This window comes from Thalassophryne amazonica, chromosome 12, assembly GCF_902500255.1.
Source record: "Thalassophryne amazonica chromosome 12, fThaAma1.1, whole genome shotgun sequence".
Classification (NCBI taxonomy): Eukaryota; Metazoa; Chordata; class Actinopteri; order Batrachoidiformes; family Batrachoididae; genus Thalassophryne; species Thalassophryne amazonica.
Window position 1 is genome coordinate 23,744,933 of NC_047114.1, and position 16,628 is coordinate 23,761,560.

Consider the following 16,628-nt stretch of genomic DNA (forward strand, 5'->3'; position numbering starts at 1 on the left):
CACACGTCGCTGCCACACCAGGGGGATATTCCCCATAGTGTGTTTAACCTAGCCCAGCATAAACCCTGAACTTGGAGTTGAGTGAACCTGTCACGATTCACCTGAGCTATCAGTTGTAGAGCACCAGTTATGAATTTGCTCAATCACCTCCATATTGAATAAATGAGAGCTGTGAGCATTCACTGCCAGTGCCAACCTATGAACATGTCCTCTGTTGAGTATCAAAATTGTGAGTTATAGTGGCAAAAAGTGTGCATTTGAGGCATATGAAATGAAAAACTTATAACAACAACCACAACAACTAAAAAGCAATATATGTGCAGGATCTTGCCTGGGGGAAACAAATGTCATAAATATGTGAGTGTGAATCATAAATATTACAAGCAAAGCAACACGCAGCGGCGCAAAGCTCACTCATGGTACAGGGTAGTCCCAAAGAGGAAGCGCCAAATTTTAAGTCCACAGTGAAACAGGAAATGTCAAATGTTGAACACTTCCTGGCATGGGCGGCGCTAGAGCAGAGGCCAAAGTTGCACTGGACTCCCCTGAAATCTGATTGGACACAGATGATTGACATGTCATGACACCGCATGTCTGGTTGAAAAGAGCTGCATTTTGAAATCAGTGACACATATTAACTGCTAGGTAGTTGGTGCTGTGTACCACAAAAATTTCTAATCCAACTTAGTAGAAGAAGAAAAATGGTTGAGTCGGATTTGAACTGAACATGTCGTCTGAACCATGGACTCCTAATGACACCAAAGTTATATTGGTGAGTAAACAGCCGTATTTTATGCCAGAAAAGCGGGATTTCTCCTTTAATTAGGGTTACCTTATATTATATATGTGTTTCTCCAGTGATTTTAAACGAGCAGGCAGCTGTTGATTCATGAAAATGTGAAGACGCTGAAAGAAACAGGTAATTTACTCCTCCTCTGTTCTGTATAAAACCTGTGTAACCTCTTAATTTTGTTCTTTGAAGGACTTATTTTTAAGTAACCTCTTAATTTTCTGAGTGACACACCAGTGACACAACTTTAGATAAATAAATCTAAAGTTATCTTCCTTAAACTCAATCTGAAAGCAAATCTCTAGAACTTGATATAAATTAATTAAAAATATAAAATCCAGCTTCCTGATGAAGTGGTTTAGAGGAGGATTTTCTGAAAAAGAAGACCCGATAGTTCAGTTACAATTTGCCAGAAAATACATCTGAGATGCAAGCCCAGATTTTATGTTTGGTGAAAGAAACTTTTGTATTTCTTTATAACTAATGTAAATAAAGTTCAAGCCATTCAGTTGCATAAGTAATGAAACACTTTGGTATAATACCTGTAAACAATCAGTTTTATTGCTAGTTTTCTTCAGACAAGTCAGGGGATGGATACTTGAACATTTCCAAGTCACTGATTATGTCTGGGACTTTATTTACATCAATTATGAAGAAATACAAACAGTATGGCACTCTATGGTAAATCAATTCTCAAAAACTGAGTGACAGTGCAAGAAGGAGAAGAGTGAGGAAAGCCACCAAGACACCCAGACAACCCAGAAGAAGTTATAGGCTTCTCTGGCTGTGACTGGAGAAATTGTGGATAGTGCATGTTTTGCATTTTCTTTCAGCAAAACTTCATATCTAGGGTTGCATCTCAGATGTACCTTCTGGTAAATTGTAGTTGAACTTTGAGGTCTTCTTTTTAAGAGAGGTGTTTTGTGTTTCTCCTTTGGATTCTGTTCGGTCTGCTTGTGTGCGGAGCGAGTAGATCTAACATGTCTTTTTGCCAAATTACACATGTTGTCACAATGTTAATCCTCCCACTGGCACAGTCTAATTGTCAGGTTCCGCCACGGCCTAGGTTTAATGTCTGGGTTTATCTCCTGTCCTTAACCAGGTTTTCTCTGATGATTCTAATGTTTCATTTTCTATACGATTATACTTTTGTCATTTAAGCCTGAGTTTGGTTCTGTTTATTTCTTTTCTTCGAGTTATGGTAATCTCTGGTTTTGATTCTCATTTATCTTTTGTGTTTTATTATCTGGTTATGTTCCTGTTGTCAGCGGTCTTGCTCTCTGTTAGGGTCTATCTTTTGTTTTGTCTTTTTTTTTGCATTAATTGCTTTCTGTAGTCTTTGTTTTCTGTTCATTTATTTCTGTTTAACCTTTAGTTTGATTACTATTTAATTATCATTGTTTGCTGCAACTTTTACACTTCAGCCATGTTCAGCTTTGTTCTAGTTTTGTTTATAGTCTGTTATGGTTCGTGTTGTTCTCTTTAATGCATGATTTGGCCCTTTGTTTGGTTCATGTTATTATTATTGGTCTGTGGGTACGTTATATTTTTCATTATCGGTTCTTTCTCTCACTTACTGCTCTTGCTTTGGGTCTGCTTTGTTTTCCCCTCACTCACGCTCTTGCTTCTCTTCCCGCTTCTTTGATGCACCTGACTACACCTCCTCCCAGAGCCTTCCTCGCACCTGTTCCTCATTTACTCCCTGATTCCTCTGTCAGTCAGTTAAGCCCTTCACTTTCTTCACTTCGGTGCCAGTGTATTGTCTTTTGCAAACCTCATTCCAGCCTTTTGTTATTGCCTGATTGCCTTGCTGTTTTTTTGACCTTGTTTTGTTGTTTCTGAATCATGCCTCTGTCTCACCTGCCATACTCTGAATTGCCGTGCTTGACCTCAGCCTGTTTTTGACTACGCATCAGCCTCACACCTGTTTGTACCTCTGTCTGTTTCTCTGCCATTCTGTGTACCATACCCCTGCAATGTTTAAAGATAAAGCCTTTTATTACTCCAGGGGAGGTGATGGTCTAGTAGTTAAGGCATTGGGCTTGAGACCAGAAGATCCTCGGTTCAAATACCAGCCAAGGTCTTTAATCCCCTATTGCTCCTGGTGTGTAGTGAGCGCCTTGTATGGCACCAGCCTCGCATCGGGGTGAATATGAGGCATTATTGTAAAGCACTTTGAGTGTCTGATGCAGATGGAAAAGCAGTATATAAATGCAGTCCATTTACCATTTACTCCAATGTCTGTGTCCCAGAGTCCTGCACTGTGTCCAGCCTGCCACTGACTGACACTGCCATAGTACCTGACACTAATAACAATCGCATGCAACAACTTTGAAGTGACTAGTCCAGTCAGTGGCTGCAAAGAAAACCTGTACCCTCTCTGCCCTTTCTGGAATGTCTTTGGAAAGCATTGGACTAGACATTGCCCTAGGCCAGAGAGAGGAGGACAGCAGCTGCAGCAGCACCAACTGAGCTTGGTCAGTTCCCCTGCCATCACTCTGGAAGAACCTGTAAATCCAGAACTGGCCTGCACAGCCATCTGAGAACCCATGACAGTAACTGAGGGGAGGCACATGGTTAACCAAGAATCTTCCCACTACCTCCATATTATCCATATTGTTGTGCTGATAGTCATTAAGTTATTATTCACATTGGGTTTAATGAGGTTCAGGATGACTCATATATTTAGTGTATCTGGTAACAACCTGGTTTGTAACCACTACTGAGGTGATGCTGGTGGAGCTAAATAAGTGTCTGATAACATTCTGGATCTTTGGGTTAAGGTGTCGTGTTATCACAGTTACAGTCACCTTGTTAGAAGCCATTTCACTGACAGAGTGTCGTGTTTTCAGTGTCTCTAGCTGTTCCAGACACCAGTCCAGCTCATCCAGCGTCTCGATGGACAACTGCTGGTGAGGTTCCTCTGTAGCAAATAAAGACAAGACAGGGACAGATTCAGCTCTCAGCAACCATCCACATACCATTCAAAAGTCTTCACATTTGATTGTAACCCTATTGGTATCATGAATCTTTCAAAATAACATGGCAAGAGTTTTCCCTCTAAAAGTAAAATAGAAAATGCAAAAAACATTTATTTCAGTATGTCATCACAGCATAAAGGGCAAGTGTGCAAGCTTTAGCTGAACCCCATGAGTTCTAATCCCGGAAACAGCACTGCATCAACAACTCTTATCACCAAACCACTACCTGATGGAACTACATAGGCAAGGGATTACTTTGAGAAACCATTGTCAAGCACTACAATACAGAGTTACATGCACAAATGCCACTTAAAACTTTACTGTACTGAAAAGAAGTCTTATGTTGACATTCTCCAGAAGCAGCATTGACTTCTCTGGCCCCATCGAAGTCGGACCATCAGGACATTGGAACAGTGTATTGTGGTCAGATAAATCAGTGTCCTAGACATTCCTCAAAAAAAGAACTTGATACTGTGTGCTCCAGACTAAAGATAAAAAGCACTATATCAAATCAAAATCAAATCAATTTTATTTATATAGCGCCAAATCACAACAAACAGTTGCCCCAAGGTGCTTTATATTGTAAGGCCAAAGCCATACAATAATTACAGAAAAACCCCAACGGTCAAAACGACCCCCTGTGAGCAAGCACTTGGCGACAGTGGGAAGGAAAAACTCCCTTTTAACAGGAAGAAACCTCCAGCAGAACCAGGCTCAGGGACTGTTAGCAGCAGCAAGTGCAAAACTCAAGGTCTGCCATGGTATGATGTTCTGTCAGTGACCTTGGCAAAGGGATGTCCTTGACTTTTTCAACAAGACAGTGCAAAATACGTATTGTGAAGGCCTGGCTGTAGAAGAAGAGGATATGGGTACTGGACTGGCCTGCATGCAGTCCGGACCTGATCCCAGTATAGAATGTCTGGAAAATGTCTGGAGAACAATGTAGCCCTGTATTGTTGTACACCTTAAGATTTGGTATCCTCAGTGCTACAATGTCTTAAGTGTTGTGAGAAAGAACTGGAACCTTACAAAGTGGTAAACACTTTAGCGTCCCAACTTTTTTTTTTTTGGAATGTGTTGCAGGCCTTAAAAACAGGAACGGATGCAGAGTTGTATGCAAACATTTGGGCACCCCTGATAATTTTCATGATTTTCCTTTATAAAATCATTGGTTGTCTAGATCAGAAATTTCAGTTAAGTATATCATATAGCAGACAAACACTGATATTTGAGAAGTTAAATTTACAGAACATTACATTTACAGAAAGTGTGCAATAGTTATTTGAACAAAATTAGGCAGGTGCATAAATTTGGGTTAGCCTTGTCATTTTATTGATTTGAATACATTTAGCACTAATTATTGGAACACAAAATTGTTTGGTAAGCTCATTGACCCTTGACCTCCTTACACAAGTGAATCCAATCATGAGGAACGGTATTTAAGGTGGCCATTTGCAAATGTTTCTCCTCTTTGTATCTCTTCTAATGCGTGGCAACATGGGAGCCTCTAAACAACTCTCAAATGACCTGAAAACAAAGATTGTTCAACATCATGGTTTAGGGGAAGATTTCAGCTGTCAGTTTCCACTGTGAGGAATATAGTGAGGAAATGGAAGACCACAGGCACAGTACTAGTTAAGGCCCCAAGTGGCAGGCCAAGAAAAATCTCAGACAAGCTGAAGCAAAGGATGGTGAGAACAGTCAAAGTCAACCCACAAACCTACTCACTTCTCAAATATCACTGTTTGTCTGCTATATGATATATTTAACTGAAATTGCTGATCCGAACAACCAACAATTTATATAAGAAAACCATAGAAATCATCAGATCACAGACATGACACAAAACTAAAGTCATTTCAAATGGCAACTTTCTGGCTTTAAGAAACACTATAAGAAATCAAGAAAAAAAAATAGTGGCAGTCGGTAACAGTTACTTTTTTAGACTAAGCAGAGGGAAAAAAATATGGAATCACTCAATTCTGAGGAATAAATTATGGAATCACCCTGTAAAACAGAAAAAAAACAAGGTTACAATGGGCTAAGGAAAAGCAATTGTGGACTGTGGATGACTGGATGAAAGTCATATTCAGTGATGAATCTCAAATCTGCATTGGGCAAGATGATGATGCTGGAACTTTTGTTTGGTGCTGTTCCAATGAGATTTAGCTGTTATAAAAGCCAGAGGTGGTGCAACAAAATACTAGTGATGTGTTGGAGCGTTCTTTTGTTTTCATGATTCCATAATTTTTTCCTCAGAATTGAGTGATTCCATATTCTTTTCCCTCTGCTTGGTCTAAAAAAGTAACCGTTACTGACTGCCATAATTTTTTTTCCTGATTTCTTATAGTGTTTCTTAAAGCCAGAAAGTTGCCATTTGAAATGACTTTAGTTTTGTGTCATGTCTGTGATCTGCTTTTTTTCTACAAAATTAAACAACTGAATGAACATCCTCCGAGGCCGGTGATTCCATAATTTTTGCCAGGGGTTGTAGTTATTGAATTGACTGGTCTCACATGAGGACCGACCTGCGAGGCTGGTCTTGCACATGGATGGTGGGTTGCTGTTTGAAGACCGTGTCCTGTTGACAGAGAACATCAAGAGTCAGTTTGGTGACAAGTAAAATACACATAGTAACTAAATCTATAAGCATAACTCCTAAGGTGCTTTATAGATTTCAGTAAAACTTCACACAGTGGTTGCACACCAAATGAACATGTGCATGAAGAAAAATGATCCTGGTTGGATGTTTTCAAAGGAAGATAATTGCAATTTTCTATTAATTGATACAACACATGATATTGTATATTGTGTTCGTAAGTGCAACTTCTAAGGTGCTTTATGGATTTCAGTAAAACTTCACACAGTGCAACATAATGAAGAGATCAGGATCTTGTAATTATGAGATCCTGATCTCGTAATTATGAGATGTTTTCTTGTAATTACGAGATCAGCGGTCAAATTTTTTTTGTCCAGTGAATGCAATACGCTTCCGTAATATAGAACAACTTTCAAGGAAAAATACAGATTTCCAGACCTTTACATGCAGCTTTTAAAGAACCAAGGTTTTTTGGTAGTCTGAATTTTGTCTTGACTCTTGTCTTCTCTACAAGAGTCAGACTACCAGAGCAAGAATTTTAGCTGAGGAAGCTTCTGTGATTTGAAGCGAAACGTCCTCACGTCAAGCAACCCAGTCCAGTCGAAGATTCAAGCTTCTCTACTATCTGTTATGAAACTTTTAACAGGTAGGTGCTCAACTGATTTTAAATTTTAAAAATGTTTGCCGCTGTTCAGCTTTGTTTACTATGTTATCGGTCTAAAAGTTATCGGACAAAAATTTATCGGAAGATAATTGGTCCAATAATGGTTTTTAAAGTTATCTAAAAAGATAATCCGATAATGAAAACATTATCTTCAATAATTATCTGTTATCGGATTATCGGAACTGTGCCCACCACTGCGTGTTTGTCATGTTCTGGAGGCCAAAAAACCTTGGATCATTAAGATGTTGGAGGAGTCTGCAGGTAGACCCTACCTAGCCGACAGCCTATTAATACCACCATTATACAGTATAATACACTCAAGCAACTAGCAGGGCAGAGCGGGAGGTATCATTTTGTGATCTTGATTACAAACCTCTAGCTGGATTTTGGCACAGCAGCTTCATCACCTAGAAAAGAACATTTTCTACTAACACTTACTTGCTGGAAGGGCGATCTTGCTGACCGGTGATGACAGCAAAGTTACTCCTGACTGTCCTCAGGCTGGCGAGGACCTACAAGACAGATCAAACATAGTGAATGCACAAGTTCACCCATTGTGATGTTATTTGAAGAAATTACAGATGTCATCACTGATGTCACTCTCAGTTTATGCCAAACACTTTGATCATCTTCTTTGTACAAGTCACCGACAGGTGCACTGGCTTTGGTTCTGTGTCCCTGCTTACTTTCTGATGACGTCACGTGAGGTCTAATTCTCCTCCATGTCTCTCAGTCCAGCCTCAGCACTTCTCTGAGTATTGACTCAGCTGAGAAACCCCCACGGAGGATTGTGTATCCACACTGAATGAGGAGCTGGATCAGCCTGCGGGACTGGACTCTGTGCTTCTTTCACTCTGTAAAGTGAGCACAGGTGTGACGCACATCCTGGGCAAGAGCCAGGCAATACCAGCGGGATGTCCCATCTTGTTGCAGGGCCAACATAAAGCTGTTCCAGTGAAGCAGCAAACTCCATTCTCATGCAATCTGCAGCCCGTTACATACTGACCAACGTGCTGATGTCATCATGTTCTGATATATAGAGTGTAACTTAAAAAAAATTTAAATATTTTGAAAAGAAATATTATTGAACTTTTATTTTTACCCAAGGCCAAAATATGGCCCTTGGGCATTGCAAAAACTTTTCATCCGTCCGTCTGTCTGTGCTCAGCATAAGTCCAGTCCGATTACTGCCAGAGTGTTGAAATTCACAGGGAACATTCTTGGGACACAGACCTTGGACAAGTTCAAAGGTGGCTAAACTTGATGTATTTTAAGAGGTTTTAAAAGTCATATTCTGTTATAATCTGATCTGTTTTGTGTTTGAGTGACGCGGGTGACAACCAATCAGAGTAGAGCTGCACCGTGATGTCAGTCGCTGGTCTCTTCAAAACCGCTTCATTTTGTGTGTTTATATACATGTTTTACATATATGATGTAAAAGCTAATAAACACTTCCAAAACTAAAAAGGCTTTCTTTGGAATGTAATACCACCTCTGAACTTGTTCAAGCTGGGCAGACACTGTACAGTGGTCCCTCGTTTATCGCGGGAGTTACGTTCTAAAAAGAACCCGCGATAAGCGAAATCTGCGACGTAGTCAGCGCTATTTTTTGCAATTATTATAGATGTTTTAAGGCTGTAAAACCCCTCACTACACACTTTATACACTTTTCTCAAACAGGCATTAACATTTTCTCACTTTTCTCTCGTGTGTAAACACCGTCTTTTTTCTTCTGGGCGAGAAGATTATAAACAGACACATGCAGAACTCTCCCTTCGCTCACTGCCTCCGGAGGTACGGATGCAGGACCCGCAAAGAATCCAAGTCCTCTCTCTGTGGCCACGGAGCTCTGCGGCTGCAGTCAACATCCGCATCAAAACAGCGAGCGTAGTCTCTGGACCTGTTGCCAGATTTGGCGCAGTTCCGCACAGCAGAGAGGAGGGTGGTGTGAGTGGCCCGCTGCGGCATTTACCGAGCCCACAGACTCAGTAAGCGCATCGGAGGCAGTGAGAGCAATCGTGGTGATGCCAACTGGTGCAGTGACCGGCCCGCCTGATAAGGACGCAGAACACAATGCACCGTAAAAAAAAAAAAAAAAAAGCATGCAAAATTGCTCTAAACAAAAAAATCTGCGAAACTGCGAGGCCGCAAAAGGTGAACCGCGTTACCACTGTACAATATTTTCAATTGCTTTACTTGGCTTCAGCTCAAACTGTGCGACAAAACCGCGCAGTGGAAAAGTTCAGAGCACACGATTAATGTTCTCACACTGTACGGCCCGATTCTCTGATGCGATCTGACTACTCACACTGTACATTCAAAACCACATGTCGGACTTGTGTTTCCAGAAGCAAAATGTAAACAGAAGCTTTTTTTTTCTTTTTTTTTTTTTCAAACTTTATTTACATTTCTTATTTTTACAAAAACTCTCGATGGGAGACATCAAAGTTAAAAAAAATACAAGACTTTAAACGAGTTGCAGAATAATGGGGAAAAAAGAAACAGAAGCTGCTCTCCCAAAGAGATGATCACTGTTTATGCGCTCTCCGGTGATTGCACATGTACAGTGCGAGAGACGCTTGTAGCGCTGCTTCACAGCAGCAGGTTACCCTCACGACTGCCGACCAGAATATCAAACAGGTTTGATTTTCATCCGATCATACGATTGCTGATCGGGAGGTGGTTGGGAGAGGTTAAATGCAGCTTGTTACTCCATGTATACTACACGATGGAGGACGCATGATTAAGCTGAAACTTGGCGCGATCCAAAAAATGCTTGCAGAAGTGAAAAATCGACTGAAAAAGGGCCAAAACTCGCACAGCGTAAGCCCAGCTTCACAAGACATTCTGCGTAAGTTAGCATGGTTATGTCACTTCCTGGTGTAGCTACTTGCTAAGAGCTTTGTTTTTGGTATATTATGCAAAATCTAGGGAAAAATAAACACTTTAAACTGAAAATGCTGTTGTGTAACCCGATAACACCTTTTTTGTGTACTAACTAATTTTCGCTAACTCAAAGGTACGTAACATCCTATGTAGTTAAATTTGTCTTATTAATAACTGCAAATGCACAAAGGGTGATCTACAAATATTCCTTGATTTGCACAACATGAACAAATGATGATTTGATTTGAACATCTACAAATTGCATGTAAGACAATGGGATCTTAAGAATTAATTATACAACTGCAAATGATAAAGAACACAATGCTCATATGGCTGAGGGTATTTTAGCATTGCATTATATTTGGTATTTAGAAACATTAAGTCTCCTTCTAGAACAACAGAACTTCCCTCAGACCAATGTGGCCATTGTGTCATCCTCTGCTTTGTCTCAGTAACAGAACAAGAAGTCACAGGCCTTGGGCCAGACCCCTGAAAGTGGGTCACTACCACCTAGAGTGGGAAAGCGTACCACCCATAATTTGTTAGGTATATACAGTACATTCAGACAGTATTCATAGCACTTCACTTTTTCCACATTTTATGTTACAGCCTTATTCCAAACTGGGTGAAATTCATTGTTTTCCCTCAAAATTCTACACACAATACCCCATAATGACAATGTTAAAAAAGTTTTTTTTTTTTTACATTTTTTTTGCAAATATATTAAAAATAAAAACTAAGAAATCACATTTACATAAGTATTCAGTCTTTGCCATGAAGCTCAAAATTGAACTCAGGTGCATCCTGTTTCCACTGATCAGCCTTGAGATGTTTCTAAAGCTGAATCTGAGTCCACCTGGGGTGAATTCAGTTGAATGGACAGGTACACGCACGTGTGTACATACTGTAGACTTTACCATCTGAGTGTAAAAAAAATTGGTCCCCTTACATGAACTTCCATGTGAGCAATCTGCTGCTGAACATGTCCTTAATTAATACACCAGATGTTTGGCTCAGTACATCGTTTAAAGAACTGCTAAATTTACAGTAAGTTTAAAAAATTACATGCTTTTTCCCCAGATGGTGCATTTATTTATTTATTAAGTCAAACATCTTTCCATGTTGGTTTGCAGAGGACTCACCTGTGCAAAAGGTGTGACAATCATGTCTTCTGTATGTCTACAATACAAAGGAATAAAAAGAGACAAACGTCAGTTAAGAGAGGAACAAAAGATACTTCAACATCGTTAAGGAGACCGATCTACAAGCTCTTAAAGCTCTAGTGTGTAGTATTTAGGTGTGTTTGTTAACATAAATGGAAGACAGCATTCATAACTAGTCCTGGATATCAATTCAAATTTAAAGAACTGATTTGATTTCGAATTGATTATTTTGATTTGAACCGATTTGATGTCGATATGGGTAAAAAACATAACTACTGTGTGAATTAAACAGCAGGCGATTTTCTTTTCTTGCCCACAACAACAGACTATTAGAGTCCCAATAGTTATGACTGACATCTTTAAATGGCTTTGACGGAGGTTGATGAATAAATTGTGGACACTCTGCTTCTAAATCAGAATCACCGCGTCCACAATCCATGTAGAGAAAAGATCACTCCTGTTACACACCCTCGGAAACAGCGTAATGGCCTAACTGCAGCATAATTTTTTCCAGGCACACTGTTATAACGCTGGCGAGAAGTGCATATATATGAAATCGATCTTTGGATGTATGAATCAATCTGTGGGAATTAAAATGATAATTGATCTTCCATATTTGGGCAATACAGCAGGTTTGTGTGTTTATATACGAGGTCTATTAGAAAAGTATCCGACCTTATTATTTTTTTCAAAAACCATATGGATTTAAATCACGTGTGATTGCATCAGACAAGCTTGAACCCTCGTGCGCATGCGTGAGTTTTTCCACGCCTGTCGGTTGCGTCATTCGCCTGTGAGCAGGCTTTGAGTGAGGAGTGGTCCAGCCCCCTCGGCGGATTTTCATTGTCAGGAAATGGCGGAATGATTTGGGCTTTTTTTCCATCAGAATTTTTTCAGAAAGTGTTAGAGACTGGCAGCTGGAAACCATTAGAAAAATTTATCTGGCTTTCGGTGAAAATGTTACGGGCTTGGTAGAGAATAAGGAGTGTTACTGTCGCTTTAAGGACGGCCCCCAGCAGCTGTGGGGCGCGCTGCGCTCCGAAGCTGCCATCGACAGGCTGAACGACCATTTCATTTCTAAATGGATGGCTGTCTGGATCCGTGACCGTCGTGTGCCATTTCTCTGGTTATCACAAGAGCTGGACATCAACATTTTCCGGCAGATTTCACTTTTAACAAGAGATTTTGTCATGGAAAGCCGAGCGGAGGCTTCGCGCGTCACGATGGATTCGCTACTGGAGCGAGACAAAACCATCTCCGTTTTGGTCTCACAGGACGGCTTTGAGATGGCGTTCAGACAGCTGTCAGTGGTTTTTCCATCGAGTGATTATCCGAGAAATTGTGGATGTGCCTGGACATGCCAGAACATGTCCCGTGAGGCTTCATCACGGCGTTGCTGTGTGCCATGTGGCACCGCCGCGACGCGCGAAGCCTCCGCTCCTCTTTCCATGACAAAAACTCCTGTAACAGTGGAATGTGCCGTTCATTTCCAAACTGGACGCTGTGTTTTATCCGGGACGTTGTCTGACTAGCACAGGAATTGTGAAAAGACGTGGACATCAGCACTTTTTCGGCACATTGAGACAGACGTGCAGAGAAAAAAGCCCAAATCATTCCACCATTTCCTGACAATGAAAATCCGCCAAGGGGCTGGACCACTCCTCACTCAAAGCCTGCTCACAGGCGAATGACGCAACCGACAGGCATGGAAAAACTCACGCATGCGCACGAGGGTTCAAGCTTGTCTGACGCAATCACACGTGATTCAAATCCATATGGTTTTTGAAAAAAAAAAATAAGGACGGATACTTTTCTAATAGACATATATATATATATATATATATATATATATATATATATATATATATATATATATATATATATATATATAAAATAAATTATTAACCTCGCTTGGTCGGTCTGTACGGGGATATCGGACCTCAGTGTTTTTCACACTTACACCTCAGTCTGATTTTCCTGTACAGACCTCCTGCTTGGTAAATAATCCTTTAGTCTTTCATATAGATTTTTATTTTAGTTCAGCATGCCCAATCCCCTGCACATGCACACTCAGAACTTCAATAAAAACTTCCATTTATACTAAGCTTCCATATACTTATAGTTCCATTTGCTAAGCTTCCATATACTTATAGTTCCATTTGCTAAGCTCAGTCAGTATCCAAAGTTCATGACCATAGGTAAGGATAGGATCGGAAATGGACTGGTAAATTCAGAGCCTCGTCTTCTGGCTCAGCTCATTCTTCACCACGATGGTCCGATATAACGTCGATAAAACTTCAGACGCTGCCACCATCAGTCTACAGATCTCACGCTCCAACTTATACTCACTCGTGTACAAGATCCCAAGATACTTAAACTCCTCCACTTGGGGCTAGGGTGACCAGATGAACACGCATTTCAAAACTGAAGCCTGACTGTCAATAATAATACCAGAAACCATGTCAATTTAGGGCACAAAGTGAGGCATGTGGTCACCCTACTTGGGGCAGTAACTTTTCCTTGACCTGGAAGAGACAGTCCACTGTGGGACAGTGGACCACATTCTCAGATTTGGAGGTGCTGATTCTGATCCCAGTCGCTTCACACTTGACCTCAAACCTGCTCAGTGTGCATCAGGGGACACTGCTTGATGAAGTCAATAGAACCACATCATCCGCAAACAACAGAGTTGCAACACTGAGGTCACCAAACTGAGCACCAACGTGAACAAGATCCCAAGGTACTTAAACTCCTCCACTTAGGACAGTACTGTAACTCTCCCTGGACCCAGAGGGGACAGTCCACCATTTTCCGACAGGGGACCACAGTCTCAGATTTGGAGGTACTGATTCTCATCCCAGTCGTTTCACACTTGGCCTCAAACCTGCTCAGGGCACATCTTGATGAAGTCAACAGAACTACATCATCTGCAAACAGCAGAGTTACAACTCTAAGGTCACCAAACTGTGTCCAAACAATCCTCTACGTACATGTGTGTGCCCTGAACAATAAACATTCAAATAAAATGTCTGCCAGCAGTTCTGGGTGTGTACATGTAGAGGATTGAGTGTACTTCATAAAAATAAAAGGCTATAGGTAAAAGGTATATTATCATTCAAAAGGAAGTGGTAGCGACTCTGACACTGCCAGTCAGAGCTAGGCAATGGCAAAATGCAATTGACAACCTCACCACTAGGTGATATCAAATCCTACACAGTGGAGCTTTAAATAAATATTGCTTCATCGTATGCTGGAAAAAATAAAAGACTAAATACTCATTTGACGACTTCATTAGTTCTTATGTGTCAGACATCCACATTCAGGGTTCCTGTTGTCTGCGTTCTGCAGTTACTGAGGCCAATAACAACCACGTCATGCACGGTGTGTGTTAAGGCTGGAGGGGACACAGATTACAGTGGACGAAGGGAAGGAGGTGTAACAGGTAAGAACTTCTAAATCATTGTACATATTATTATTATTATTATTATTGGTTTTTGTGGATTTAGTCATGCAAACAAGCAGAAGCGGAGTTTTCGCGGAACTAATTGGAATCAAATGAAAAATTAGGTGATGGATTTTTAGACAGGATCATTGGGGGAGGGGGAGGTGGAAAACAACAATGAAGCTGTCAAAATGGAATGCAGGACATGGACTTTAGGGGACAGCTGGAGGTTTGTTTGTTTTGTTTTTTTGTGGTTGTCTTATTTCCTTTTTTCATGTACTTCTCACCGAGATGACAACCAGTTGACTTCCCAGTGCTTCAAGCTTTCTTCCCTTGAAAACAGATACCAAGAGTTGATGAGGAGAGCTGGGACTGTCGAAAGACATTACCATGGGAACCGACTCGGGACCCAGTGGAAAACAGACAAAAGGTGCAAAATTAAACTAAAAGGGGACTCAAAGGACCAAAATGCCATCTCTTAAATTAAAAAAAAAAAAAAAAAAAAAAAAAAAAAAAAAAAGAAGGAAATGCCTGGTTGGACTTGTTGATGATCATCAACGGGTCCAACCAGGCATTTCAGATGAAGCACAAAACACAACCTTCTTGTTAAACATGTCTCTGAGTACTGAAGTAAGATGTGTGACTACTGGACTATTCTGTTTGGTGAAATTCAAAGATTAGGACTAGAAAGGCATCTGGAACCACAGGAGAAGACGACCTGCAAAGACTGGGTGATGATGTGGACACAGAGCGTGTAATGGAGGATGAGCTGTGAATACTGGACCAGTTCATCTAAAGCATTACAGCACAGGACATGCTACAGGGAAAGTACTGATGTGCAGGGGCGACTTGTTCATAAGAGTGATCTGGGCAATGCAATGCCAAATGAAAAAAGCAGGGATTTGTTTTCTGTCTGAGTCAGCCCCTGTTACAGTGGTTATCAGTGCTCCAGACTGTGTGATCTGCCTCTGAATGTCACTGTCCAGTCAGATTTAAAAATGGACAGATTTAAAATGAAATGGTCTTGGAGCCCTCCCACACTACCATAAAGTACAAACTGATCATCCCTGCACTGAAAGGTACTGTGCATCGGTACTCCAGTCACCTGTTTTTGCACAGCCCCATTCCATTACGTTATATTTATTTAACACTGAATACAGTTTGTATATTTGACTCTTTTTATTTCTTATAAAAGTGTTTTATCTTTTCTTATTGTTTATGCACCAATAACACCAGATCAAATTAATTTTATGTAACTTACCAGGCAATAAATTTGATTGTGATTTAAGACGAATTTATGTCACAGCTTGAACACCTCTGTGACATATGTAACAGAAATAACCCAGATCATCTCATTTTACCTGAGAATATCACACACACACACACACACACACACACACACACACACACACACACACACACACACACACACACACACACACACACACACACACACTAAAGGCCCCCTGACACGAGCATTTCTACTGGCTGCCACGCACTCTGCGCTGGATGCTGCGTATATAAAATAATTATTTTGTGACGGATTAATCATTTTCTCTGCAAATTGGCCGTTGAAAATAGCTGTAATCACTTCCTGAATGACAGAGGACCGCTCCACCTTCAGCCGTTCACACTTGCGCTCTTAACAAGCTGCAGAAAGCATTTTGAGCCGTCTTAAAAAGGTAATTATTTGTCATGTTTACATTGTCATGGCTTGATAAAACAGTTGTGTGTTCTTTCCTTCTTGTGTGCAGCTGTTAAAGTATGTTTATAACAGATTTAACTTCTTGTTATAATTGTTCAGACGAGCTACGCTCTGATGCAATCCACTGATGTCACCACTCACTCTATGCACTTCTTTAATCCACTTGACGAGCTGCACATTGTGTTGACAATTAGATCGCACCATGTAGCACGACACTTATGTGTGAAAGATTTTTTGAACATTTAAAAATTCTCTGTGCGCAACAGCATGCACTGGCGCCCCTCTTGCGTCCTGTGTGCACCAGTTAAAGATGAGTTTACTCTCCAGCACGACAGGTCGCACTAGTGCGTGAATCAAAGACACGCTTGTGTCAGGGGGCCTTAAGTCTATACAGTGCT

General features: G+C 40.7%; 1 protein-coding gene across 1 annotated transcript in view; it reads right to left on the bottom strand.

The window, feature by feature from the left end:
- The window catches only part of LOC117521716 (cAMP-specific 3',5'-cyclic phosphodiesterase 4D-like), a 120,729-nt gene that overhangs the window by 40,452 nt on the left and 63,649 nt on the right, over positions 1-16,628 (bottom strand). The window contains exons 3-7 of the mRNA XM_034183053.1: positions 14,813-14,857; positions 11,063-11,099; positions 7,473-7,546; positions 6,300-6,352; positions 3,601-3,713 (exon numbers count right to left, since the gene is read on the bottom strand). Of these exons, the coding sequence (XP_034038944.1) occupies positions 3,601-3,713; positions 6,300-6,352; positions 7,473-7,546; positions 11,063-11,099; positions 14,813-14,857 (322 nt within the window). The remainder of the gene's footprint in view (positions 1-3,600; positions 3,714-6,299; positions 6,353-7,472; positions 7,547-11,062; positions 11,100-14,812; positions 14,858-16,628) is intronic.